The sequence below is a fragment of the Echinops telfairi genome, unplaced genomic scaffold, assembly GCF_000313985.2.
Source record: "Echinops telfairi isolate 266 unplaced genomic scaffold, ASM31398v2 ScPeMD7_7417;HRSCAF=8455, whole genome shotgun sequence".
Lineage (NCBI taxonomy): Eukaryota > Metazoa > Chordata > Mammalia > Afrosoricida > Tenrecidae > Echinops > Echinops telfairi.
The window spans coordinates 116,356-142,483 of record NW_022111317.1 but is presented as its reverse complement, the minus strand read 5'-3'; the positions used below and the strand labels follow the sequence as shown (position 1 = coordinate 142,483).

At 61.1% G+C, this 26,128-nt stretch overlaps 1 protein-coding gene across 1 annotated transcript in view; it reads right to left on the bottom strand.

Annotated features, from left to right (window-relative positions):
• KCNQ1 (potassium voltage-gated channel subfamily Q member 1) overlaps positions 1–26,128 on the bottom strand; it is a gene marked incomplete at its 5' end in the record, with an annotated part of 184,923 nt that overhangs the window by 133,159 nt on the left and 25,636 nt on the right. Inside the window, 4 exons of the mRNA XM_004713756.2 lie at positions 1,392–1,532; positions 1,847–1,943; positions 2,244–2,322; positions 2,466–2,592. Of these exons, the coding sequence (XP_004713813.1) occupies positions 1,392–1,532; positions 1,847–1,943; positions 2,244–2,322; positions 2,466–2,592 (444 nt within the window). The remainder of the gene's footprint in view (positions 1–1,391; positions 1,533–1,846; positions 1,944–2,243; positions 2,323–2,465; positions 2,593–26,128) is intronic.

Below are 26,128 nucleotides of genomic sequence, written 5' to 3'. Positions count from 1 at the left end.
AGAACAGTGCACATCAAAGGGACTACAGAAAACATTTCGGTGTTATTTTCTTGTTCAGCAATTGTTGCCTTTTACAGCACTATCCCCAGTAACCTCAGGCCCGGTCCCCGGCTGAGATAAAGGTCCCTCTAGCTGCCACCAAGTCACCTCCGATCTTAGGGGCCCCACTGGGTAGAGCTGGGCTGCCCCAGTGGATTTCCAAAATGTCCACATCACCGTTCTCCTCAAAGCACCTGGTGGGCTTCACAGCGCACCAGGTCTCCCGCTCAGTGTCCCTGTGAGCGGGCTCTGGGGAGAGCTGTTGCCATCGGCCCTGCAGCTCACCCAGGGCACAGCCACCATCTTTGAGCGACGCTGGCTGCCCAGATCCCAGTCCTCTCACCCCCCACCAGCCCTAGTCTGCTCCCACGTTTGGCTGAGACCCACAGCGTTGGCAGTTTGATTGGTCCTGGGAACCCACAGGGGGCAGCTAGGCCCTGTCCTGTAAGGTCCCTGCGCCTGCCTGGGCTGCAAAGCAGACCGGGTTTGCTTGCACCCTAGGTGTACCGAAGGTGTGCTGATGAGTGACCTGTGGCCCAGGCGCTGGCGCTAGGAAAGTTCTATGGGTTGGTTCACTATGGTGCGGGAGGGCAGTGTGGATGGGTGCAGACCCCATGGGGACAAAGGGGGCGGCGTGTGGAGCTGGGCACAGCCTGCAGCTGACGGCACGCAGGCCCCAGCGCCAAGGCCGCACAAAGGGGCCGTGTTCCCTGCTACTGCCGGATGTTTGCACAGGTGTGGGGGGCGAGCAGTGCCACGGCGGCAGCCGGCCGGCACCCAGCACTGGCACCGCTCCCCGGCCCCGCCTGGGCTCTGTGCACGCGCGCACACACACACCGCCCACCCCCTCCCTGCTACACTAACCAAGCTGCCCCCCTCCCCCTATTCAATCCCACTAACACCAGGGGCCTGGTGTTGTAGGTGGTGTGGGGGTGGCAGCACCACCTGTCTCCAGAAAAGCTCACAGATGCAATGGCTCACAGATCCCTGGCCACCCGGCTCGGGCACCCTGTGAAGTCCTCCCCCCTCTCTGGAGATGCCATGGGCCCTGCCCTTGGCTGTCAAACCATTCTACTTCTAGCTGAGCTTACCTGCCCTCTGGCCCCCTGAAGCCCCACCATGCCCCAGGGCCTGAGGTCCCCCTACCACATAGGGCCGTTACCCCAGTCTGCAGCACTGTCTTGAAGTGCAGAGATGAGAGTACCCATTAAGCATCACAGGACAGGTGCCTGGCCCCAGAAGCCAGGCTGGGCACAAGCATTGCAGCCTGCCCAGGATTTAGAAAGGCCGGAGGACGTGTGCACACCCCCTCCCTCCCCCAATTCAGGGAGTCCCCTTTTCGCCCCACTCACCACGCCCCACCACAGCGCATCCGCATAGCTGCCGAACTCCACGCGGCCAGATTCGTTGATCGCGTCCTTCTCGGCCAGGTACACGAAGTACGAGGAGAAGATCAGGCCCAGGAAGCCGATGTACAGGGTGGTGATCAGCTCCTGGGGTGGTGCACAGGGGATGTTCACACGTGCCCTCCCGGGGACATCCAGGTCCCATACAACCTGGTGGCCTTAGGGTGGCTGGCGGACCACTCCTGGGCCTTCCTGCCTAACCACCATCATTTCAGCTCTCCTGCAGACTTGGGTTTGGATATTGAGGGGCATGTGCTTTACAGCCTGGACTTGGGGAGACCCTGGGCATGTGCCTACCCCAGCCGAGACAGCAAAGCCCCCAGTGTTTCCACGCACAGGCAAGCCCCCCCGCCTCTCCCCTTCCACACAGCCTCCACGCTGGACTCCCACGCCTGACTGACCTGCCGATGAATGAAGACCACAGAGCCCAGCAGTCTCCAGGTGCCGCCCTGCCGGTCCACGTGCAACATGCGCAGGATTTGCAAGAAGCGGATGCCCCTGCAGGAGGGTGGTCAGCGGGTGAAAGGCGTGCCCAAGGTCGGTTCCCTGTTGTCACCCTTCTCTCTCCTGCACCCACCCAGGGCCTCTTGATTCTGTTCTACAAAGCCTCTGCCCAAGCCACCCTCTGGGCGTGTAGTTAAAGGGCTAGACCCCCACCCCCGAGTGGAAAGCTGCTTGCCCGACTCCCTGGTTGGAGGGACTACGAGAGGGCAGTTGAAGATCACTGAAGCCCCACACACCAAGCCCGGCCAGGAGAGGGTGCTTAGGGGTTCTGGGGCTCTAGGTTGACCAGCCTACCTGATGGCCGAGGTAGCAAACACTTGTCCCTTGGATCCCACACACAGGACCACCATGGAGGCCACAACCACAATGAGATCTGGGGGGAGAGGCCTTTGGTCACACGGGCGTCCCTACACCACCGTGACGAATACAGACACAGTGGATGCCTCTCTTTAGGCCCGCCCACCTAGGGGACAGCCCGTGGCCAGCAGTGAGAGCCCAGCACAGCGGGAGACTCACCGATGATGGAGATGGGCTTGCGGGCGAAGCGCAGTCGCCCCCAGACGCCCACGTACTTGCTGCGGCAGCCAGCCGACCACAGGCGCACTACGTACTCGGTGCCGAAGAAGACCACCAGCACGATTTCCTGTAGGGGCAGCAGCAGCTCAGATGGGGGTCTGCACAGTGGGCCGGCAGCTTGGCCACTTGGACCAGAGCACACCCCCACAGCCATTCAAGCCAGAGCTCTCCATGGCTCACTTAAACGCTCTGCACAGTGCCCGCTCTCCGGACTTTAGACCCAATACCTTGGAGTCAATACCAAGTCCCTGGCCCCATCGGAGGCTAGAACTGCCCCCTGTAATTTCTGGGACTCACTCTGGCAGTAGAAAACCCTTCCTCCCAGAGCAAATGTTTTGAAAATGATGAGGGCAATGAATGTACAAATGTGCTTTACACAATTGATGTATGTATGGATTGTGATAAGAGTTGTATGGGCCCCTAATAAAGTGATTTTTTAAAAAAGAAAACCTTTTCTCTCATGAAGCAGCTGGTTAGCAGCCCAACATGTCACCATTATGCCACCAAGGTACTACAGCCTTCACACCAGAGACGCAACACACCGCAAGGCCTCTCTGCCCACGAAGATCAGGATCCCCTGTAGGCCATGTGCAGTGAGCACAGCAGCCCACGTCTGTTGAGGTGGGCGGGGCACGCGGGCTCAGATCCCAAGAGGGGCCCAGTAGTGTTCCATGAAGAACAGGTAAGGGCTTCCTAGCAATCGGCAGGCTGTGATTCTGCCTCAAGATGCATGATAGGCCGCTCCTTCTCTAGTTGGTTCACACACTGTCTGGACCACGAGCTCTAGGCGTAGGTAAATGGCTTGGCCACATGTGAAAGCCAACAGGTAACAACTTACACTGGAGGGAGGTTGACAGACCAACTAAGACCAAGATCCTGAGCATAGCATGGTCAGTAGTGCACCCACTAAGATCCACAGCCCCGTGGCCACCTTTGCACCTGGCAGGTTACCCAGTGTCTGCACCTGCAGTGCCGACCCTCTGGGGTAGGGCCCTCGACTTAAGTCTGTTCGGCTCAAGGATTTGGAGACTAGCAGTCACAGCATGGGGGGGCTGCGCGGGCATAGTTCAAATGTGAAATGGCCCCAAGTACTGGCCCACCTCCTACTCGGCCCACAGGCCCAGTGCCTCGCCCTGCTCTGGCACACGGGGGTGCTGAGTGCCTCTGGGGAAGCTGATAGGCCCGTCCATCTTGTCCCCTAGTCCGTCTCTGGTGCTCCTCAGCACCCAGGCAGGTTGCTCCAATACCATTAGGGTGCCATGAGTGGATGGTCACTGTCCCCAAACATTAACAAGGAGACACAGGTGCTTGCACCATCTAGCTGGTGGAGAGGATAGGTGTGTGAGGGGGTGGGGGTGTTACCCTGCTTTTCTCCTGCAGAGGTCTTTGTCCTGTTGGGAGGGTGCACAGTCGGGTTTTATAAGAAAAGAACGAGATGCATCCACCCCGCCCCCGCTCGTCTGTGTACTTCTAGCCCTTGCCCCGCAGCCTCCCCACACACCAAGACGAGCAGGGATGCGGGCAGCAGCGCGGGTGCAGAGCCAGTGCCCGACCAAAGCGCCCATGGCAGAGCAAAGATCAAGTCTCTGAGGAAGTCGGATTTGAGACCCTGCAGGACAGCGGGGGGTGGGAGGGTGCCGAGGAGAGACCGGTCCCTGCAGAAGGGCACAATGCTCTGTGATAGAGCCACGGCTGACTTAGGGACCCCTGCCGTGGGGGATGGGGGTTGGTTTCCAAGACTGTAACTGGTGGTTCTGAACTGCTGACCATGTGGGTTGCAGCCCCACGGGTAAGCATTGCCCTGCCAGGTTAAGTAGAGGGACAGAGAACAAGGAAGGCCCTAGATTGGGGGGGTGAGGGGTGGCGTGGCTCAAACACAAGAATGATTGATTGGGAGGGGTGACGCAGGCCCTGCATGGGCTTCATCCTGTTTGTACATAAGGTCGCTGTGGGTCAGAACCAACCCCACAGCACCTGACAAGTCTTCACGGAGGCCAACTGGCTCATGTCTCTCCCCCTGGTGCATTTGAACTGCCCACCTCTCCACGAGCACTTCAGCCCTTCACCTCCTCAGGCGGTGCCACTCTGGCTGGAGGAAGTGAGGGTGAGCCACCCAAACGCCCTGAGAGGTTGGTCGGATCTGGGTGTTCCTCGGAGCTGGCTAAAGTCTTCCAGAAGGCTCTGAGGGTGTCATTTCTGACGTGGAAACCTTGTCGCTTGAGAGACAGGTGGTGAGTGGGGCCAGGGGACGGTCATACCACCTCTGTCTCAAGGACACGCTGCCACCGGGACGTACCCTTCTGGGTGGATGCTGCAGGCGATGGCTTGTCACGTCAGCCTCAAAGGGAACAAAGGAGTTGCTTCTGGGGTGGGGGAAGACAGGGCAGCAGTGACCCCCTGACCGTGGCTGCCAGGAAGGATGGGGCTGGGGTTTCCCTTGACCTCCCCGTTTTTATCATAAGTCAGTGATGTGCTGTCCTTTGAAGATGTTCAAGGCCCCTCTGCGGACTTTGAACCCCGGAAGCGGTGCCCCCGAGGGATACGGGTCGGTTGTCCACACACACCCCGGGGATGAACGTGCCCCCCCCCACCAGATTCTTATCGCATCCATCTGTCCATGTGATGGAATACTCCAGAGAGCTCTGGGGGACGGGCCAGCAGGGGAGCAGGGGCCGCAGAGCCCGGGTGCACAGCTGGCCTTGTGGGTGCCTCCCCAGGCGGGGCCCTGGGACCCAGCTCTCCTGGGGGATGAGCCGGTGCTCTGGAGGGTGGACAGGACCTAGGCTGAGGACAGAAGGTCCAGGGGCCTGGAGGAGGGCAGGGTGGAGGTGTACTTGGGCCAGCTCAGTCCATTGACCAAGGCCTGGGTGATCAGGGGTAAGATTTGGGGTCTGTCTACCCAAGATCTGCAGCTGTCCCCTACATCTACACACACACACAGTCCTGGCCACAGGGGCCGTGGTCCCCAGAACAAAGCCAGCCCAAAAGGCAGGAGTGGAGACCCCACCAAGCGCCCCGAGCGTGACGCCAGGCAAGGTCAGCTGGCTGGTGCGCCACCCAGGCGCTCGGTACTCAGTGCCCTTTGTGCCTGGCCTGCCCGCAGTCAGCTGCCCCACTGCGGGTATGTCCCTCAGGCCATGCCTAGACAGGTGTGTGGGGAAGACACGGGGGTTCCATGGGAATCCTAGGCCCTGGAGGTAGTGGTGGGGGCCAGGAGAGGCGAGAGAGGAGGTCTGAGAGCCCAGCCAGCCCTCTCCCCACCCGCTCTTGCTGAGTGCCCACCCAGAACCCCACATGGGGCACCCAGAAACCTGTGTGGGGTGCACTCGGGGTGCTGTGTTCGGGGGTTTCAGGCACACCCCAACCCTCAGCCTGGCACCACTGCCCGTGTGTCAGGTGCCTCCCATACCCCACGCTGCCCCACCTCTGGAAGCTCTGCAGCTCAGGGCTTCTGGTCTGCAGCCCACCCCCCAGTGTGACTACACTGTCCCTGAGGGGGCAGCCCCCTGCCACCCTGAAGTCTTATGAGCACCTAGGGTTATGACTGGGAGGCAGGAATCCCTCACAAGGGGGGACTGAGGCCTGACCGTGTGGATTAACCAGCTGCCCTGCATGCCCACCCTCAGGGGGGCCATCTCAACCCCCCGACAGCAGCCACGCCGGCCAGCTGTCCACACAGCCACTCCTGGGACAAACCCGACAGCTGTCGTCTGTGTCTGAGACGCGGGGCGGGCAGTGGTCCCAACCTGGGCAGGCGGCACAGGCCCTGCAACTGCCGTTACTCCCAACAGGGGCTACAGGTAGAGCTGTGGCCAGGGCACGAAGGGCGCCCGGCCCTGTGCCTGTGGAGTCGGAAGTGCGTCACAGGAGCAAGGCCATGGCAGGCCCCCGAACCGTCACTGCCCAGTCACAGAGAGACCCGTATTGCGAAGGACCCACACCACGGGGCCCTGGGGACATGGGGCTGCCCGGAGAGAGAGGGGCCTCCTCCCCAGAGCCCCAGCGAGAGAGGGTCTCCCCAGAATCAGAGAGGCGCTTCTCCCCACCCCAGAGAGGGCCTTCCTAGAAGTGGAGAGAGGGGTCTCCCCAGAACTGGAGAGAGGTCTCCCCACAACCCAAGAGGGAGGGGGTGCTCCTCAGAGCTCCAATGGCAATGGGGAACCACGCAAGGGAGGAATCCCAAAACCAGAGGGGACTCAGAGAACAAGGGGTGGGGGTACCTTCCAGAACCAGAGAGGGAGAGGGCTCCTCAGAGCTCCAAGAAGGGTCCCCACCCTGAGTTCCTGAGAGAGGGCCCCCCTGCACTGTGCCTGGGTTGGGTCACTTGGGCCACCACCCATGGGAGGCGGGGGGTTCCTGTCACAGCAGCACGCAGACCCCACTTTCCCATACCCACTGCCCGGGCTCTGGGGCTCCCTGCTCCCCCCAAGGCCACACGGAACCCCCAGCTGGGGTTGGGCCCTGGACTCCCCTGTTGGCAGGAGCCCAAGCCCAGCCTTGAACGATGGCCCAGCGGCCTGGGGCCCTGGGCGGGGGCGGGAGGCCCAGCACACGGTGGGGAGGGCAGCGGCCCCAGCATTCCCGGAAGCCACCCCAGGGACAGCCCACAGCCGGGAGTGGGGGTGGCGTGCGGCCCCCTCCCCTGCAGCTGGAGCTGGGGCCCCCCGGCCTGGCTCGGAGGCTCAGAGGCCCACCACCGGCTGGCTGTAGCAGGAAATGGCGGCCAGCTGGCCCACGGAGGCCATACGTGGCGTCAAGGGGGCTGCTGGGAAAAGTAGGGCGGGCGGGCCGGCCAGCCCAGACCCTTCCCAATGCCTGCCTGAGTTTCTGTCTGGGTCACTTTAGTCCCCAGCCATGGTCTGCCACTCTGGGAGGTTGGCCAGAGTCCCACACTCTGGGCAGTTCATCTGGGTGCCTCTAGCCCTTGACTGGACAGGGCTAGCAGGGCACGTTCAGAGACCCTGTCTGAGCTGTGCCAAGCAGCTCGGAGATGGGAGCCAGGCCGGGCCGTCTTGGCATGGCACATGGCGGCACGCCCGCCCCCCTGCCCACAGTGAGAGTGACAGCGCACTAGCCCCCCCACCCCCACCACCACCTTGCTTCCTTGGAGAAAACTGGCCTTTAGAGGCCCGGCGGCTACTTCCAGGGTCTTCTCTCTCTGCACTGGGTAGAGTGAGATCACATGGTCAGCCTTGACCTTGGCCATGAGGCTCTCGGAGAGGCCAGTGCTGCGTGAACGTGCTGAGTGATCCCTCACAGCTGGCCGCGCAGACACCACGGTTCACAGACCCCGCTCAGAGGCGCCCAGGGCATGTGCCACTGCATCCCTCCCGCCCCCCCCACGTGTCCCCTGGTTTGGGGCGGCCACAGTGCCCATCTAGGGGAGGCACATTCAGGTGGAACCAGGACAACTCCACCCCTGCAAGAGACCCCAGACGCCAGCAGACCCTTGAACTGCCCAGAGCAAGCGTGCTTGCCGGACGTGGTACCTGTGTCCACGTCCTGATGGTCTGAACATGCAGAACCACGGATCTATGGTGGTGCAGCGTGATACATTGGGCTGTGAGCTCCGAGATCTGCAGTTCAAAACCACCAGCCCTTCCAAAGTGAGAAAGATGAGGCTCTCCAGTCTCATAAAGACGAGGCCTGCAGGGTCTCTGAGCCGCATGGGCCTGAGGGCGGCGAGTTTGGTGTTTGGAGCCGTGGAATGTGGTCCCCACTTGGGACACATCCTGGGGAAAGACCAATCACGGAGAAGGGACCTCATAGCTAGTCAAGTAGCGGGTCAGCCACAAAGAGGGAGCCCCACAGAGGACATGCCCACCACCCTGGAGGTGGCACGGGGCTGGCTGTGCTTCAGTCTCACTTGACCGTGAACCAGCAGCGGCTGGAAGCGGCCAGCCTTTATGCTCAGAGCGTGTGCTGACTGCATGTATCTGAGTCTAAACCTCGGACGCGTCCCCTCACCGTAGCGTGACGGAGTCATCCGTTCCTTGCCCACAGCCCCCACAGGACCAGCGGGAGAAGGTTTGAAAGCTGCAGAGGACAGTGCTGAGTGCGGGGGTACAGGCAGGTCCCAAGATGGTGGGAGCAAGCTCTGGGACGCCTCCCTGGGCCCACAGGCCTCGCGGGCGTCAGTCCTGCCATCGTCCGCCCCTTCCCTTCCCCTGGTGGTTATTTAACTGAGAACCCACCGCCGTGAGGAGGTGCCAGCTCACAGTGACCCTACAAGACTGGGGGGAACAGGAAGCCCCATCTTTCTCCCTCCGAGCGGCTGGTGGGTTTGAATCGCCAACTCTCTGATCACAGCAGCGTGCTTGCCTGCTGAGCCGCCACATAGCATGGTTTCATTCCCCCATGGCTGCATTTGGGGGTGGGGGTGGGGGTTGGCTACTGGTCTCGGAGACCCTGGCAGGCCAGTCCGTGCTGGCAGGTGTCTGAGACGGCAGAGTGAGTCCCAGCCCATGGTGGCCTCCGTGTGGGCCTTGCCCAGCCCGCACCATCTTCAGGCTCTTGGGCATGGTCGCGTCCATCCATCTCACAGACACCCCCCTCCAAAACCACTGGGGAGGTGGCCTTTGAGAGATGGGCCTAGGCCGTCTGTCCCCCTGGGGACCCCTGAAGCCAGCTCAAGGCGCTAGGCAAGGGCATTCTAAGCCGAGAGGCAGAAATACTTGGGGTGTAGTAGAAAGGGAGGTCCTTCAGCTCGCCCCAGTCTACCAGGAGCCCCCCACCTCCATGTGTCGTGGGGGCCGGAGCTCACACACCTGGGCCCAGCGGAAGTCCGTTACCCCAGGCTCGGTCTCAGCCGAGGCTCCCCGCTGCAGGGCCACTAAGCCCCGAGAAGTCACCCGGGAGATGGCCACCCCAGCCCAGCCGAGCTGGGCCAACCCCGGGGAGCTGCTAATTTTATTTGTCCACAGCTCAGGGTTCTAAAAAATGTCTTATTTTAAGAATTTGCCCAGAAAGTGAAGTTTACCAGGAGGTGCAGGATGGGGGTGGCGGGGGTGGGTGGGAGTGGGCGGCCTCGCTGTTTACTTTAGCTGGGCTGAGGAGCGCCAGCCGACCCCAGCGTCTGTGGGGGCGGGGGCGGTGTCGGGGCGCGGGGTGTGCATGAGCCTGTGCACGTGGGGGTGTGCACGCATGCCTGGGCTGCTTACTTGGCTGTCACTGTTCCCCGGGGGGCGGGGGGGTGTCCGGGTTAATGACCAGCCGTGAATTTCAGCAGCCCCCTGCCCCCTACACAGGAGAGGAAGTGGGGCGGGGACTGTGCTGTTTTAAGAGCTAATATGTGAACAACTTTAGAAAGATGGATGTTGTTTTAGGGATGAAATTTACAGAGTAGGAGACAAGGGTGGAGCGGACTTGCCCGGCTGCAGGGGCCTCTCTGCTTAGATTGCATCCCTCTGCGGAGGGGCTGCCTTCCTGGGGGGTGAGGTGTGGAGGGGCTAGCACAGCCTGGTCTTGCCCCAACCCTGCAACCCCCACTGGGGAGGGGTGGCCAGCATGAGGTCCAGCAACAGGCTGGCCCATATTCTTTGTCAGGGGGCTAAGGAGGGGTCCCGGGAGGTGGGGGGGCTGCATTTAGCCATGCCTCCCCCAATCCAAGACAGTGCAGCACCCCAAACCTTGCTCCTTGGCTGTCTAGCTTGGAATGCATAAGAATCATCCCCCAAGCTCACTCCCTTGCTGCTTTTCCATGGCAGGCGGGCCTCTGACTCCCAGCTACCCACCCGTTGGAAGCAAACCACAACCCGGCCGGTCCAGCGCCCTCTGCCCTCTGCCACCCTCGCCATCCTCCCCATGCTGGAGCCCACTGACGTAGCCACGTGTCCGTCCATCTCCCCGAGGGCCTTCCTTTTTTTGCTGTCCCCCTACTCCACCAGGCGCGATGTCCTTCAGGGACTGGGCTCTCCTGACAGCACGCCCAAAGTCCGTGAGACCCAATCTCTCGCCATCCTTGTCTCTGAGGAGCGCTCTGGCTGTCCTTCTTCCGAGCCACGTCCGTTTGTCCTGTGGCTGTGCATGGCACTTCCAGGATCCCTCATCAGCACCACCTCCTTCTTCAGTGGCCAGCCTGCCCAGTGCAGGAGGCCCCGGGGCTATCACGTCCAAAGGCCAGGAGCTGCAGTCCCCCTGCCCTTGGCTCTCAGGTGCTTCTTCCCACACCGCGCTGTTCAGCCTTCCGGCCACCCGCCCACGGTTCTTCCGATGGTCTCTCCAGCACCGTCCTCCAGACGCGCCCTCTGCATCCGCCTAGCGAGTTCCTCGTCCCGCGCGCACGTGTCTTAGACGTAAGTCTGCTCTCACACCACCCATGCGTCACTAAGGTGTCCTTCCAACCCGTGGCGTGGCCGTTTATTTTCTTAGAAGTATCTTCTCTCTCCAAGATTTCTAATTCTGACGACATCCCATGGATCCCATTCTTTCCTTCCCCCTCTTTCTTCTGCTTTAAGAAATGTCTCCCTAACCCCCGGCTCCCCTCCAAGATCTGTCCCGTGTTTCCTTGTGCGAAGTTTAGAGGGGGCTTGCGGGGGGTGTCACAGTTCACGTTCAGCTCTGTGGGCCATCTCAAGTTTGGTCTCGAACACGGTGACCGGTCAGCAGCCATCCAGGTCGGGCCCGCTGTCCAGTGTGGCGCTCACTCGTGGCCGCCAGGTCAGCACGTCTCATTCCAGCTGCCAGTCCGCTCTACCAGCCCCAATGTCCTTTCCTAGTGACCGGTCTTTCCCAAAGGTGTGTCCCAAGGGACCGAGTCCCAGTCTCACCGCCCTCACAGCTCGGGAACATCCTGGTCATGTTTCTTCAGAGACCAACTTCCTGGCCTGGCCGGCAGCCACGGGCGGACCTCTTTTCTTCACCAACCCCCGAGCACGACGGCGTCCGTCCGTCCTTTGCGCTTCTGCCACAGTCTGGCTGCGGAGGGGCTCATCCATGTCTGGGGTCCCGTGGAGGGTCCCCCCCTTCCACTGACCCCGCGTGGTCTCAGAGAGACTTCCCAGCGGGATTGGCTGTGGGACTTTGCCGACCGTTTTCTGCACCTGTGGGGCGCTCGTGTGCCTTCCCTCCCAAGTCTGCCAACCCGGCGACGGGCGGCTTTCCTGGCGGCGAAGCAGGACCCTGGGCTCCCCACCTGCAGCGTTCGCCCTTTAACACGGCGCCCAATTGGATTTGTGCCAGTTCTGCATAGAATCTGTGCCCCTCTGCTTACCGAGGATACTGCACACTGCTCTGGCTCCTCGTGTCTGTGTGTCTGGTCTGGAGGGAGTCGGGAAATGTCCGCTCCTCCTTGGTTTTCAGGAAGCGTTTGCCTGGACTCCGTACCATTGCTTCCTCCTGCGCCTGCTACGGCATTTGATGCCACCCGGGTGTCTGTGCTGAGGTCCTGTGAGGGCACCTGGGGGGTGCTGCCCATCCCATGTCCATGCCAGGTTCTTGGGAGCCCGGGCAGCCAGCCAACAAACAGATCGGCCCTTGCTCCTGGGGAGAGCGGAGAGAAACGTGGAATAATGGGCAGAGCCTTGTAACGGCGAGAGTCCCTGGACCCTGCAGCCCCGGAGCCCCACTCACTTCCCCAAACAACAGGCAGGCCCACAGGGGCTAGGCCTGGTGGTGGAGTGCTTACAGGTTGGACTTCAGTCCATCCGGTCAGCAGTTCAAAACCACCAGCTGCTCCTGGGGAGAAAGATGGGCTTTCCACTCCTGGAAACACACCGTCTTAGAAACCCACAGGGGCCGTTGACCCTGCCCCATAAGGTCGCCGCAAGTCAGCGTCTACTCGACAGTAGTGTCCTGTCCACTTTGATAAGGTGGGGCCGCCCCAGCAGGGAGCACACACTGCGCCCACGAGGCAGGACCACTGCTGAGCACTGCTTCCTCCTGAGCATACGTCAGCCTTCAGGAGACCAAGTCTCGCCACCCTGGCTTATAAGAAGCCTTCTGGCTGGACTTTCTCCCAGACAGATGTCTGTGCTTCCGACGGTCCACAGCGCCTTCCGTGGTCTTGTGCAGCGCCACCGTGCAGATGCCCCTCGATGCTTTTTTTTGATCGCCCTGATCCTGTGACCCGCGTTCACACACAGAGGAGGCAGCTGGAAACGCCATGGCTTGGGGCAGGGGTCCCTCCATCCTCACAGTGGCATCCTTGCTCTGAAAATAATCCTGTGGGTCCTTCCGCTTTGCTGTGCATGTGGCCACTGAGGCAGGGCCGACGTGACTGCCCCCAGCAACAGCGTCAACAACACGGACTTCAGCGCAAAGAGAGAGACTGGGGATGGAGGGCAGGGCCATAGCCATCAAGGGGTCTGTGACGGAGAGGCGTGCACGCTCCCTCCCGACACGGACACCACGCCTACAAGGCGTTGGTTACGGGAGGGGACAGCAGCAGTCTCACGCAGTAGCCGGTCACCCGTAGAACAAGCAGACAGTAACCTCCCCGCCCCGACCAGGGTGCGGCAGATAGGATCGGCACCATCAGCAGCTTAACCTGACCAGCCCTTCTGGAACATTCCATTCAACACCTGCAGAATGTACATTCTTGTCCAGGGCGAGTGGAACATTTACCACCGGAGACCGCGTGCTAGGCCACACAAAAGAAGTCTCCGGATGTTTCAAAAGAGCGACATCATGCTATTTCTGTCTGGCCCCCAAATAAGTGGGGAAAGGACAAGCGAAATCTTCCCGGAGAATCCTTACGTGTGGGGAGTTGATGCAGGGAAATCCCAAAGGGTCACTCTGAGCACTCACACGCAGATGGATGGCCCGGGCAGTGAAGAAGAAATCAACGGGGAAGCGCAAAAATACCTTGGGATCAAAGGAATCCAGCTCATCAAAGCTGGTGGGACGTGCTGAAGTGGCGGGTGGAGGCACAGGTGAGCCCCTGAACACCTCGGGTGTGTCCGACCCAGGCCAAGGACGTGCCGATCCCTCACGGGCACACCAGGGCGTGACGGCGGCCAGTCAAGAAGAGCTGACGAGTCTGTGCCGCTGCAAGACGGTGTTGGAAAGGACATTAAATGCGGCCAGAGAACCAACCAACCTGTCTTTCTACAAGTAGAGTCAGAACGGTCCTCACAAGCAACGAGGGTGGGACTCTCTTTAGCACTTTGGACATGCTCTGAGGAGAGTGACCCTGCCCTGGAGAAGGACATTGCGTCAGTCCCGGTAGACTGGAGAAACAAGTCCAGAGACGTGTGTGTTGAGAACGAGCTTTACGTCAAAGAGTAACCGTCGATGAAGAAAGCAGCCCAGCCCAGTCCAGATCAAGTCCATACGTCTGATGGGAGCCCATGCGTCCAGGACTATTGCATAAAGCCCACTGCAGGCTCAGGCAGCACATGCAAGGACGCCGAATGCAGGAAGATCACAGGCCAGTGGGTGTGACGTCTTGTGGATCCAGTGGCGGTGGAGGCATCTCAGCGTTCGCGTGGGTCTCCACGTGGCTCCTCCAGATCTCTGAGTGCGGCTGCTCGACAGCAAGGTGAGCAGGGAGAGTGTGGCCCCCTTTTGTGGAAGACTGAAGGTCCTTCAACTCACGTGGGCTGCCAGTTCAAGGTCCAGGAAGCAGAAAGCAGAGGCACCACTTCTCCCCCCACCACGAAGAGGCAGCAGACATCAGGGTGGGGGCAGCAACAGTCAGCAGTGTGGGGAGCTTATCAGTGAAGCAGCCCTGGCACTCCTGTGATGAACGCATGGGGACAGGATCTACCAGCCTCGAAGCAGGTCTCGAAGGAGCCTCAAGCTCTGGCAACACGGTCCACAGGTTGGCTCAGGCCACAGGTAGTGCAGGTAGGACAAGCTCCAGCCGCACCACACAGGTCCAATCACCAGGGAGGAAGAGAGGAGCTCCCAGAATCCTCAAAAGGCCACACCCACAAGGAGGCATCATCAGGCTGTGACCTGATTGACAGACTAGACTCCACCCCGGCACCTTAATGCCTTCAATCCGTTGACCCGAGATTGTGTAACTACCACAGACCGCACACTGGGTCAAGTAGAGTGCTGGCGAGAAAACGGCAAACTCTGTGCGAGGGGTTGGCACCGCGGCTGTCCCAAAGGGCCAAAGCACAGCCCCAACTGTGAGGATGGCGTGGGCCTGGGCGGCGCTTCACCCTGGTACTGGGGTCCTAGGTCGGTTGATGGCACCCAACCCCAGCGACCAACGCCCCCTTGAGGATGAACAGCCTCCAGAGCCACCAACCTGTCCTCACCTTGGGAGACCAGAAAGCGCAGCGCAGGTTCGCCCGGAGTCCAAGAAGCCCCATCGTAATAGCACCAGAGCCTGAGTCAGCGGGGTGAACCGAAATCCAGTCAGGAACCGACGAGAAAATGGAGCAATGCTAGTGTTTACAACACTGGCCGGGAAGGGGCGGCTGCCGGGCCTGCGACGGCACGCGCAGTGAGACCCCCATGGGCTTTGGTTTCTGGTTTGGAGGTTTAGGGACCTGGGGACACGGGGCAGCCGGTGACTCAGGCTCAGTACTTCCTCTGCGCGGCTGTTCCGGCTCCTAGTTTGTGGCATCGTGCCTGGGGGCCGGCTGAGGCCTAGCGGGTGGTGGGCACCCTCCAGGAGCCAGGAGGCAAGCAGGACGATCAGGAGCAGACGCTGTGCGATGTGCAGCGAACGCAGCCGCCTCCACCAGGAGGCCAGCGACAGCGCCTGCAGGCCGCCGGTGAGCCCAGGTCCCAGGCTGCCCGGCAGAACCCTTCTCTTCTAGAGAGAGGAGGCCGCACCAAACTTCGGATTCGTGGGGACTCCAGACTTTCTGGAGCCGTGGAGGATGGACGGACCCCTGAGACGATTGCCCTGAGATCAGCCTTAGACACCCCCCCCCATGCACCCTATAGCTAAATCATCAAACTAAAACTGCTCTCTGGCGTCTTCGGGAAAGCCAACCGCGTTTTGCTGAGCTAGTGAAAAAGGAAGAAGAAAAAGCCCCGCCGTCGGCGCTGGGCTCTTGGAAGGCCTTTCTCTGCAGGATCACAAGGACAGCAGCACTCTGAAGATGAGATAGGAATCTCCGAGTTTCTGTTCACGAGGGTGGAAAGCTCCACAAGGGGGGGTGGGGGGGGACCAGGCCTGGCTGGTGTGTGCTCCGCGGCACGTCTCCTCTAACTAAATGCAGAACGTAAATTAAATCGCCAGCTAAGGTCAACCCCATTTAGGGTTACCAAGGTGACAGATTTTACCAGAAGCAGACAGCCTCATCTTTCTCCCCAAAGCAAAATAAAGGAGATTAAACACACACACACAACAACGAAGCAAAAAGTTCCTTCCTGGAGATGGATCGCAGGGATGAAACTGCCCCCAGCAGGAAGAAGGCACTGATTCCGGCAACGACGGCCATCGGGGTGAGGAGGGGACATCACTATAGACTGTGCAGATGCACAGAGGACACGAATACAAAGGCACCTGGTGCTCGGTCAAGTGGAGGGGCAGCGACACAGAGGAAGGCCCTCCATGCGACGGACTGACACCGTGGCTGCAGCCAGGGGCTCCGGTCCCAGAGCGAGTGTGAGCGAGGGTGGCAGGTGCAGGACCGGGCGGTGTGCCCTTGTGCCGTGCCTCGGGTCGATGTGAGTCGGGCCCAACTCACAGCACCGGCGCCAGCCACGCGTGTGCCCTGATGGCAATGAGCTAGACACCCGGAGTGAAACGGGCAGTCTCTCCAGCACACCTTCTTCCCACCCTCCCTCGAGAAGAAACAGGGCACCTGGCAAAGGTCGATGCTCTTACATGGCCGGTCATCACACCCATCGAACTGCAGGTGGAGACGCAGGCGCACGGGCAAGGTGAGCAGGTGTGAGGAGATGAACGGGGCTAAGCTCGTGACCCGTTTGAGACCTGGGCCGGTTCTCCCCTCCTTAGGCAACCTGGTGGTCTCCCACTCCCAGGAGGTCACCCTACTGATGCCAGACTCAGTGGGACACCCGACCTCAGCACCGCACACGACGGCCCAACCACAGCCCAGAACTCCTGGACCCAAGCCACCCTCCAGCCTCAGCCTCCTGAGGGGCTGGGCCTACAGGCACGTGCCTCCACGCCTGGCCCTCTGTAGGTTTGGCAGACAAGGTTTTCGTAAATGCTTGTTTAAAAACCCAAACTCCCACCCATTACGTCCGTGTGGACACCTGGTGACCCTCTGTGGACTGTCTGACTGTAAACCTTATGTAGGCAGGCAGCCTCCACTTTCCCCCAAGCAGCCGCTGGCGGGGTTGAAAAGCCAACCTTGTGGCTAACATCCCAACTCCTGAGCCCCCAGCACCACCAGGGCTCCTTAAGGAATCCCAAGTGGGCCAAATGACAGGTGCAGGGGAAGATGCCCGCTCAGTGAGATGCGTCTCCTCTGCACATTGACCCCTGGCTTCAGTGCCACGCCCCACGACATCTCTTGGTGAGCAATGACACTCTGGTTCTCAAGCGTCTTTTGGAAACGCCAAGGGCTTGGTATCACCAAGAGGAGAAGAGCCACATTCAAGGGATCATCACACCTGATTTCAAGATGAGCCCTGCGGTAGTTAATGTGCCAACCTGGCCAATAAAAACAGGTGGGGCTAATTGAAAGGCGGAGGGATAAATGGATGGTGAGCTTTGTCTTTCTAGTTCTCAGGTCTCTTGCTTTGTGATGGTCAGACCAGGGTGCAGCTGCCTTAGCAGTTCCCTGCTTCAGCTGACAAGGCTTACTTCCTGCAAGACATCCCCAAGGAGAAGCCACATGGACCTACCCTGATGCAGCCCTGGGAGCTGGCGCAGCCGTGTGGAGACCCCTGCCAGCGCTGAGATGCTTATACATTCACTGACTCGGCTTTCCTCCTGCAGTCGGCGTCATAGTGTGTGTTTTGTGAGATGGAGGAGGACTTTGTGGACTGGGGTTGGACATCTGGGTTCATGTTGGATTTGTGGGCTTGGGCGGCACTGGGTTGGGATGTTTTCTGGATGCGCACTTACTCTTTACATAAAACCCTCTCTGATACATGAGTTTCTGTGGATTTGTTTCTCTAAAGCACCCAGACTCACACAAGCCCTCACGCTGCAGTAATCCAGGTGGTGTGGGAGGGGCCTCTCAACAGGGATCGAAGAACCAGAACAGAGTCTTAACAGAGCACCCACGTGCAAGCTCAGAGAGCAGCCTGACTCATAGGGACCCTGAGGCTGGAGTGCAGCTTGGCCTGTGCAGTGTCCGAGGCCGCAGCTCTTGACAGGAGCGGAAAGCTTCGTCCTCCTCCCACGGACGGCGGGGGGTTTGGACTGTGGACCTTGTGATCCGCCCTCCGCGACCCACTGCACCACCAGGGCTCTGTCCACCCGTGCTGTTTACGGTCAGTCGAGGTTGTAAAAGATGCCCAGGAGATTGCAGGAAGGAAGGAGGCTCTCTGGGGGGGCAAATGGCAATGGGGCAACCAGCTGTCTGTCTATAAAAAAGAACCGCAGTAAATATGTTCCACCGTAAACACGACTGAACCCCGATGCACCAAAGGCCAAACACAATCACAGGAAGGATGAAACGTGGAAGGGTGGTGGGAGAAAGTCTTCCGACGCTTGGGCTTGTAAACACTTCTTAAACCTGCACAGCATCAAAAGCCACGAAGGCCAGCAGGCCAGCGGGTGGGGGCAGGGGGGTGGGGGTGGCGTAGACTCGGTAAGCTCGACATCCATTCTTGAAACCCCTGAATCTTCAAAGACACAGTTAGGATGGATGGGGAGGAGGCCGTGGTCGCCGAGCACCGGTCCACGCCTCTGGAACAAAGGGTTTTACGGCTTTTCCACAGAAGACAAACAGCCCGACGTTGAGAGGGGCCGTTTGATGATAGGCTTCACTGGAGAAGTGATCGGGACGCCAGTGACGTACATGAAAGGTAGCGAGCCCCATTAGTCACTGGGGAAATGAACTGGCAGCCCCAAGGAGATGGCATGACACGCCCCGTTACCCTGGTTGAAATTTCAGACTGCCCACGCCAAGTGAGGAGCCGGCACACCCATGCGCCGCTGGTGGGACCGCCAGCTGGGAGGGGGCAGGTCCTTGGGGTAGTGGCCTGGCAGCTCCTGAAACAGCGAACCCTACACCTCTGGCCTGGCCCGGCTGTCCGTTCACCCACAGGAGACCAGCGCCCGTCCCCACCCAAACATTCCACCACCAGCCTCACCCGCCAGCCTCCGTGTCCACCAGCAGACCCTGCACCCACGGCGGGGCGTGCCCCTCGGGCAGGGCCCGTGACACCAGGGTGCAGCCCCGAGTCCAAGGAACAACCGGGGCTGAACCCCCCTGCAGGGCACCCAGAGGGCGGTTTGGGCTGATGACGCGCCGTCCTCTTCCCCGCCAGTTGGCCACCAGGGTCATATGTCGGGGGACAGAGCTGCTCCCTCCAGGCCCGGGCACCGGGACTGCGGCGCATCTGGGAACTACCAGCAGACGCAGCCTGGGCCTGCGCGTGCCCAGGCCACAGCCAGCAGTCGCCTCGGCCTCCCTCCCTCTCCCTCACCTTCTGTCTCGCTCACCCTTTCTCGGTCTCTCCCTCCCTGTCCCTGGGCCCTCTTTAGAATGGAGGCGCCGACATTGTCACTGTGACCCCTCTCTAATGGAGGTCACTCTCTCTGGCTGGAGTGCGTGTGTGTGTGTGTGTTTGTGTGTGTGTGTGTGTGTGTGTGTGTGTGTAAGCAGGCAGCCCCTCTCTGCCCCTCCGTGCAGTGCTCCCCCAACACCCCTTTGCTGTGGTCTTCTGCTGTGTCCCCTTCCCTGGAGGCTGGTGAGGTCATCTCAGGTAAACTGAGGCTGAGAGGCACAGCAGTGACGGCCACAGGTCAGCTTCCAGGGACCAGAACTTCGGAGAGGAGTGAGAACGGGGCCCAGGCCCCTGCCATGGCTGCCCCGGTCACCCAGCACTAGTCCCGGCTGGCTTTTGTCTGAGCACCAGCTCACGGCCCTGGACTAGCGGGCTGTCCTGCATCACACCCAACACGTCCCCCAACACCACCATGGGGGTCTGACACAGCAGCAAGGAGTGTGGGGACAAAGTGGAGGGGACCTCGTAGCAGACCACCCCCGTCTCAGAGTCCCCCGAACACGCTTGCCCTCATTCAAGGCTTCAGGGGCACCACTGGGTCTCAGTGCCAGAGCTGGTCCCCAGAGAGACCCCAGCTGAGACTGGCCCTCCCTTGGCCTCAGACAGGCAGGAAGCTGTGTCCCCCAGCCCCCACCCCCACTCTCTATGCTGCCTCTTCCCAGCCACCCCCACCCTGCCCAGGCCAGACCAAGGCGGGAGGGGAGTCCCTCTACTCACACTCAGCATTCTGTTCGTGTCCGGCTTCCTGGCTGATAGTCGGGATTCGTGTGCAAGGGAATGTAGCCCCTGGAGGCCCACACCAGGCCAGGCCTGTGCACAAGCACATGAGTGCCTGTGTTTGCGCAGGGCGTGCCTGAGCGTGCATGTGAGCTAGTGTGTGTGTGTGTGTGTGATCACATATGAGCAAGGGTTTCCTGAGTACGTGTGTGCATGTTCTACCCGGGCCCCAGTGGGTACCAGTGCGTGAGCTGTGTGGGGTGCGTGTGTATGGCTGGGTGCGTCCCTTATTGTATACAACCATGAGTGCATCCACACGTGTGTGTATGTGTTATCACTGGGTGTGTCCACACACAGATGCCTACCACTGCCACACCTGCCTGTGTGCCAGCCTCGCAAACAGCCTCACGCTGGATGGGACGGACTGTGGTTGCACCTGCCTTCAGAGCTGCCCGCCGGCTGGCGGGGAAGCCCTGCCCCTCCCCGCTGCCCATGGGCCGGGCAGCCCTGAGCCACCCTGTGGGCCTCAGCCTTCTGGGAGGGTGCCCGAGCCCCACAGCCCGGAGTCAACTCCGCAGGGCCCATGGCGCCAGCAAGCCCTTCAACCTGGGTGGGGCCTCAAAGTGTGTCTACCGGGGGCTGGCAGGGTCACCCTAATGGTAGGCATCAGACACAGGAGCCACTGCTGGGGTGTCACTGGGTGTAGAGGGGTCCAGCCCATGATGCTGGCTGAGGGTGCCCCCCAGGCAGGGGCAGAGAAAGGGGCTCCCTGCACCAGCCATGCTGTGTAGCTGAGGCACACGTTTGCATACAGATGCAAACACACGCACGCACACAAATGCACACCTTATAGCCCCCACACACATGCACACCACATACACACCCTAGAGCTCACACACATACCTACCCTACAGCTCACACACACATGCAAACACAAATACACACCCTATAGCTCACACACTCCTACAGCTCACACACGCATGCATATACACCCTACAGCTCACACGCACACCTACAGCTCACACACACGCACACACACTCTACCTACAGCTCACACACGCACACACACTCTACAGTGTACACATATATGCACACACATAAACACACTGGACAGCACATGCACACATACATACACATCCACACACACACCCTACAGCTCACACACATACCCTATAGTTCACACACACCCTATAGCTCACACACATACCTTACAGCTCACCACACACACACACACACCCTACAACACACACGTACACACACTCTATGTCTTACACATACACACACACAAACACACACTATACAGCGCATGCACACATACATACACATCCCCACACACCCTACAGCTTACTCGCACACACCCTATAGCTCACACACATACCCTACAGCTCACCACACATGCACTCACAAACACACCCCTACAGCTCACACACACGCGCACACACCCTACAGCTTACACATACATGCACACACATAAACACACACTGCACAGCTCATGCACACATACATACACACCCCACACACCCTACAGCTCCCACACACACACACATCCCCCAGTGCAGGCTGTTGTACCCGGACTCAGAGCCAGAGGTAAGGGCCTGGAGGGACGGGGGCCCAGGCCTTGGGAAGGAAGAGGAGTCTGGACTTCGGGGTGTGTGCCAAGGCTGGGCAGTCCAGGTGTGTGCTCAGACCCCAGTACCCCAGGCCCTGTGGCTGCAGCTGAGCCCCATCTCCTGCTGGGCCCTTGAGGCTCCACGAACCCCGGGGGACGGAAAACTGCCCCTGAATGCCATCACTGGGCAATTACTCTGCCCCTTTACCCCTGTGCCCCAGGACCCGCGGCAGCTGGCACAGCCCGGTGCCCCGCACTCCACTGTGGCTGGGGGTTCATCCTCTTCTCCCTAGGGGAGCCCCCGTGGCCCGGTGTGTTATGTCAGCTCTCCCCCCTGCCCGGAAAACTAGGCACTGCAGCTGGCCAAGGTCCGATGGAAAACCAGGCGGAACACAACCCGCCCGTCACCCGGAGACGGAGACCCCGCCACACGGGCACTTCACGGGGCCAAGCATAAAGAGGCACCTGTCCCTCTAGACGTCACTCCCTAATCCCCACAAGTCCCCCCCGCCCTGTCCTGAGCAGGCCGCCCCCCAGGGCCTGACTTCTGTCCTGGGTTTCAGGGTCATGTGCCTCATTGTGGTGGTGGGGGGGCGGGGGCTGGGGGGACAGGGCAGCCAGCTCAGGGAGGACAAAGTGGCCTGGGCGCCCTCCGAGCATCCTGCTGGGGTGCAGAAGGCCCAGACAGGGCCAGGCTGGGGACTTCTCCAAGGAAGGCCCTTCCTGGTGCTCAGGAGCCCCCCCACCCCCTGGCCCCGCCGTGGCCATCACAGCCGCCTCTCTGGTCCCGACCTGCCTGCTGCATCAGCACAGTCCCCGAGGTGGGAAGTGGAGAAGGGGGGCTGGGGGCTGGGCAGAGACCACCCAGAAACCAGGGAGCGCCCACACTCAACACCAAACCCCACCCCTGTGCACACACCACACACGCAGCTTCACACACACATCCACGCTCATATAGGTCCACTCACCCACATGCACCTACACACACACACATCTACCACACATGCATTCACGCACACCCATCCACACACATGCATACACATGTACGTGCACACACATACACATCTCCTCACCCCATGCATATCCACACATCCACACACGTACCCTTCCTTGCAGAGTGTAAGGGGCCCAAGCACTGTGGGAGACCCTGGGGGGGGGGCCCTGTCAACAAGCTCTCTCAGGAAAGGCTCCAAACTGCTGACCGACACACACACACACACACACACACCCCTACACACACACTCCGGCTCAGACAACAAGGCTTTTTGGAGATCCTGGCCTGCAGCAGACAGTGGGGTGGGGGTCCTGAGAGACCCTCACCCACAGGGCCAGCAGGGCTCCACTGTCTGGCAGGAACCCTGGGGTCCTGGCTCCCATGGAGTGAGGTCCTGGCGTGAAGGAATGTCCATTGTCCCCCTGGCCAGGGACGTGGGCAGCACCCCCATCAGTCTCCAAGCCGAGTGGGGCCACAGGGCAAGGCCATGGCCTCCTTAGCTCCCCGGCCACAGAGGGGTCCCGTGAGCCTTTCCGTGGGACAAGTGGCCAGTCTCAGGGGACATGCACGTGGTGGGAACCGACCAGCTCAGGGAGGCCCACATTCAGTCTGCCGGTCAGCGTGCCCCATGGAGTGGCCTGCGCATAGCTGTGTGTCACAGTACAGTGGGCTGCGTGTGCTTTTCTGTCACCCTGCGGTGGCCCGTGTGTGGCAAATCGAGCAGGGCCACTGGTGGGCAGGCTTCAGTGGCCCTGACAGATTCAGACAGACTAGGAAGAGCGGCCTGGTGACCTACTTGCGGGAATCAGCCCATGGACACCCGGGGCCCAGCAGACACTGGGAGATGAGTCCTGGGCTGGAAGGCCTTCCAAGCTCACAGTGGCCACAACGTGGTCTCCAGTTGGCCAGCAACCAGGATGCTGGTGCAAGGTCAGCCCGGGAGCCTGCGAGCCCGGGGGCCCGGGGTGGGTGGGCTGGAGGGTCTGAGAGATGAGGGTGTGGACAGCACAGCTTGTCTCCACAAACAGGGGCTGGGGGCTCACTAAGGGCTGGTGGGGGGTGGTGGTGGTGGTCACTGAGGGCTGGGGGTCCCACTGAGGGCTCAAGAGGGACTCACTAAGACCTGAGGGACTCACTAAGACCTGGGGCACTCACTGAGGGCTGGGGTCAGGCCTATCAAGGGCCAGAGGATTCCCCCTGAGGGCTGGGGGCTGACAGTGGCTTGGGGTCCCCTTTCCCAGCTAGGGAACTGGGGTACAGAGCACAGTGGGCCTCGCCCAGCCGAGGGGCTGGAATGCAGCAGCCGGAGGCGCAGCTTGGGGGTGGGGGCTGGGTGGTTGGGCAGCCAGCGAGGGGAGGCGGCTGAGATGACCTCACCCCCCAGGCCTCCGGCCGCCGCGGGGTCTGCTCCGCCTGGGCTCCGGGCCCCTTCCTGGCCGCCTCCCCGGGAGGGAGGGCTGACGGATCTGCACAGCACGTGTGAGCGGGAGGGACTCGGAGCCCGAGACAAAGAACAGGCCGCACCTGGGCCCAGCCGGCCGCCCAGCCCAGAGAGGGGGTCTCGGCCAGCCGCGGCCGGAAACAGCCCGGGGCCACTCACATGCACACGCACGTGCACACAGACACGGACGTGCATTCACCGGCCCGTGAAACACACACACACAAGCTCACAAGGACACAGGCAGGCGTGCACACAGACAGACACACACCCAGACTCACAGCTCATACCAGCGCACACACATTCTCATGTGCACATACACAGACACACATGTGCACACGCACACACAGAGACACACATGTGCACACGCACACACAGAGACACACATGCTCACACACGCAGGCATACACACATTCTCACACACTCACCTACACATACACAGGCACACACAAAAATGCTCACATACATACACAGATGCACACACAGAGCACACATCCCTGCACACACTTCCAATGGACTGGGGGGCTGTGTGCAGAGCTGACTGAAACCCACCACCGGCCTCCCCCATGTCCTACCCCCAGGCCAGGGCCCCCGAATGGCTCTGGCAGCCCCCGGGATGGGACGCTGGCTCCCTCACTTGTGGCCAGCAAGCCCAGAGAAGTCATCCTTGGTACCAGGCAACCCAGGAGATGAGGCCGGCAGGGGTGCCAGGCACAGCCACAGAAGGCTGGCCCTCTGCCCCAGCAGAGCAGCAGACCCTCTCTCCCCCACCAGGCCCTCAGCCCCCAGCCCCTGGCTTCCTTGCTCCTGGACCCCCAGGCCTCCTGTACCCGCACCAGAAGCACCCCCCGCCCCACCCTCCTGAAGCCCTGGCTGGAGCCCACCCACCAACTGTGCCACCTGGTGGCCGGCTGTGGGTGTGCACCCTGACCCTTCCGCAGCCCCCACCAGCACCCTGTGTGAGCACCTACCCCAGGAGGTGCAGCTGTGGCATGGCCAGCCCAAGATGCTGCTGACCCGAGCCTCCGCCACACGTGGGCCCACCCGCCAGCCCCCTGGAAGTTCAGAAAGGTTCCAGGCCTGTCTCAGTGACCCCAGCCCTGGTCCCTTTGGCCGCTAGCCTAGGGTCCCCCCCCAAGCCCCAACACGCACACATACACACAGACACAGCTCCCCTGCCTGGGGCACAGCTTGGGCGTGCCTCTACTGGCCCTCAGGGGCCGGCAAATGGTCACTTTGCTCCCACTGGGCCTCTCCAGTCTGAATGGCAACAGTGGTCAGCTTCAGTAGCCCCCCGAGGTGGCCAGCGTGCCCCGGGGCCAGCCGCCAGGCAGTGTCTCCGGTCATTGGAGAGGGGCAGTTGGGAAGGACCCCCACCCATGTCCACGTGGTGACTTGGTAGCGCAAGAGGTGTCCACACAGGGGCTCCAAGTGCCCAGCACGAGCACAGCCGCGCCCTGTCCTTGGCAGCGGGGACCCCCACATACACACCTTCACAGGAAGACCACTGCAGACGGTGAGGGCCAGGGGCCAGGGACCCTCTGGAGAAACCTCACCCAGGCCAGGGGGCCAGCGTGGGGTATGAGCCTTGGGGCAGCAGCGCTGAGCTGGAGCTGGCTCAGATAGCCTCAGGGTCCCTGGGGAGGAACCGGCCCAGGCCAGTCTGGAAGCTGGACGTTGGATCTGTGTGCAGGCAGTGCCCCCTGGCGGCGGAAAGGGGAGCAGCCGGCCGACTCGAGGGCCGTGGGTCCAGGGCACAGTGGGGTCTCTGTGGCAAACGTGGGGGAAGAGCCTCCCCTTCTGAGAGTGCTCTGCACGGTTGGGTCCTGCTTCACAGGTACGTCGGCCCTGTCAGGAAGGGGAGGGTGGCACCCGCACCCCTTTCCTCTACTGAGGGTAGAGGGCAGAGGCTAAGATCCCCCCACCCAAGCCCCTGTCTCTGCCCGTGGGACACTGATACTGCAGCACAGAAAATGGCCACCAGGTGGTGCCCACGCATTAAAGATGTGAGGGACGGACTGGGGACAGTGGGACACGGGTGGGGGCGTGCTACTGAGGAGAGGTGGTCCATCACTGCTCAGATCTGTCCACAGAAACCAGGGCCTCCCTCCATGGCCACCAGGGACCCTACATCTGGGCGTCCCCACCACAGCGACCCGGTGGTAGAAGCTCTGGGCTCTGGGGGTGCAGACACCACCTGCTCCCACAGCACCCTAAGCTCCAGACAACACACTCCAGACCCCGACAATAAGAGCTGTCACTGCCCATCGGCCAGAGGCAGCCCG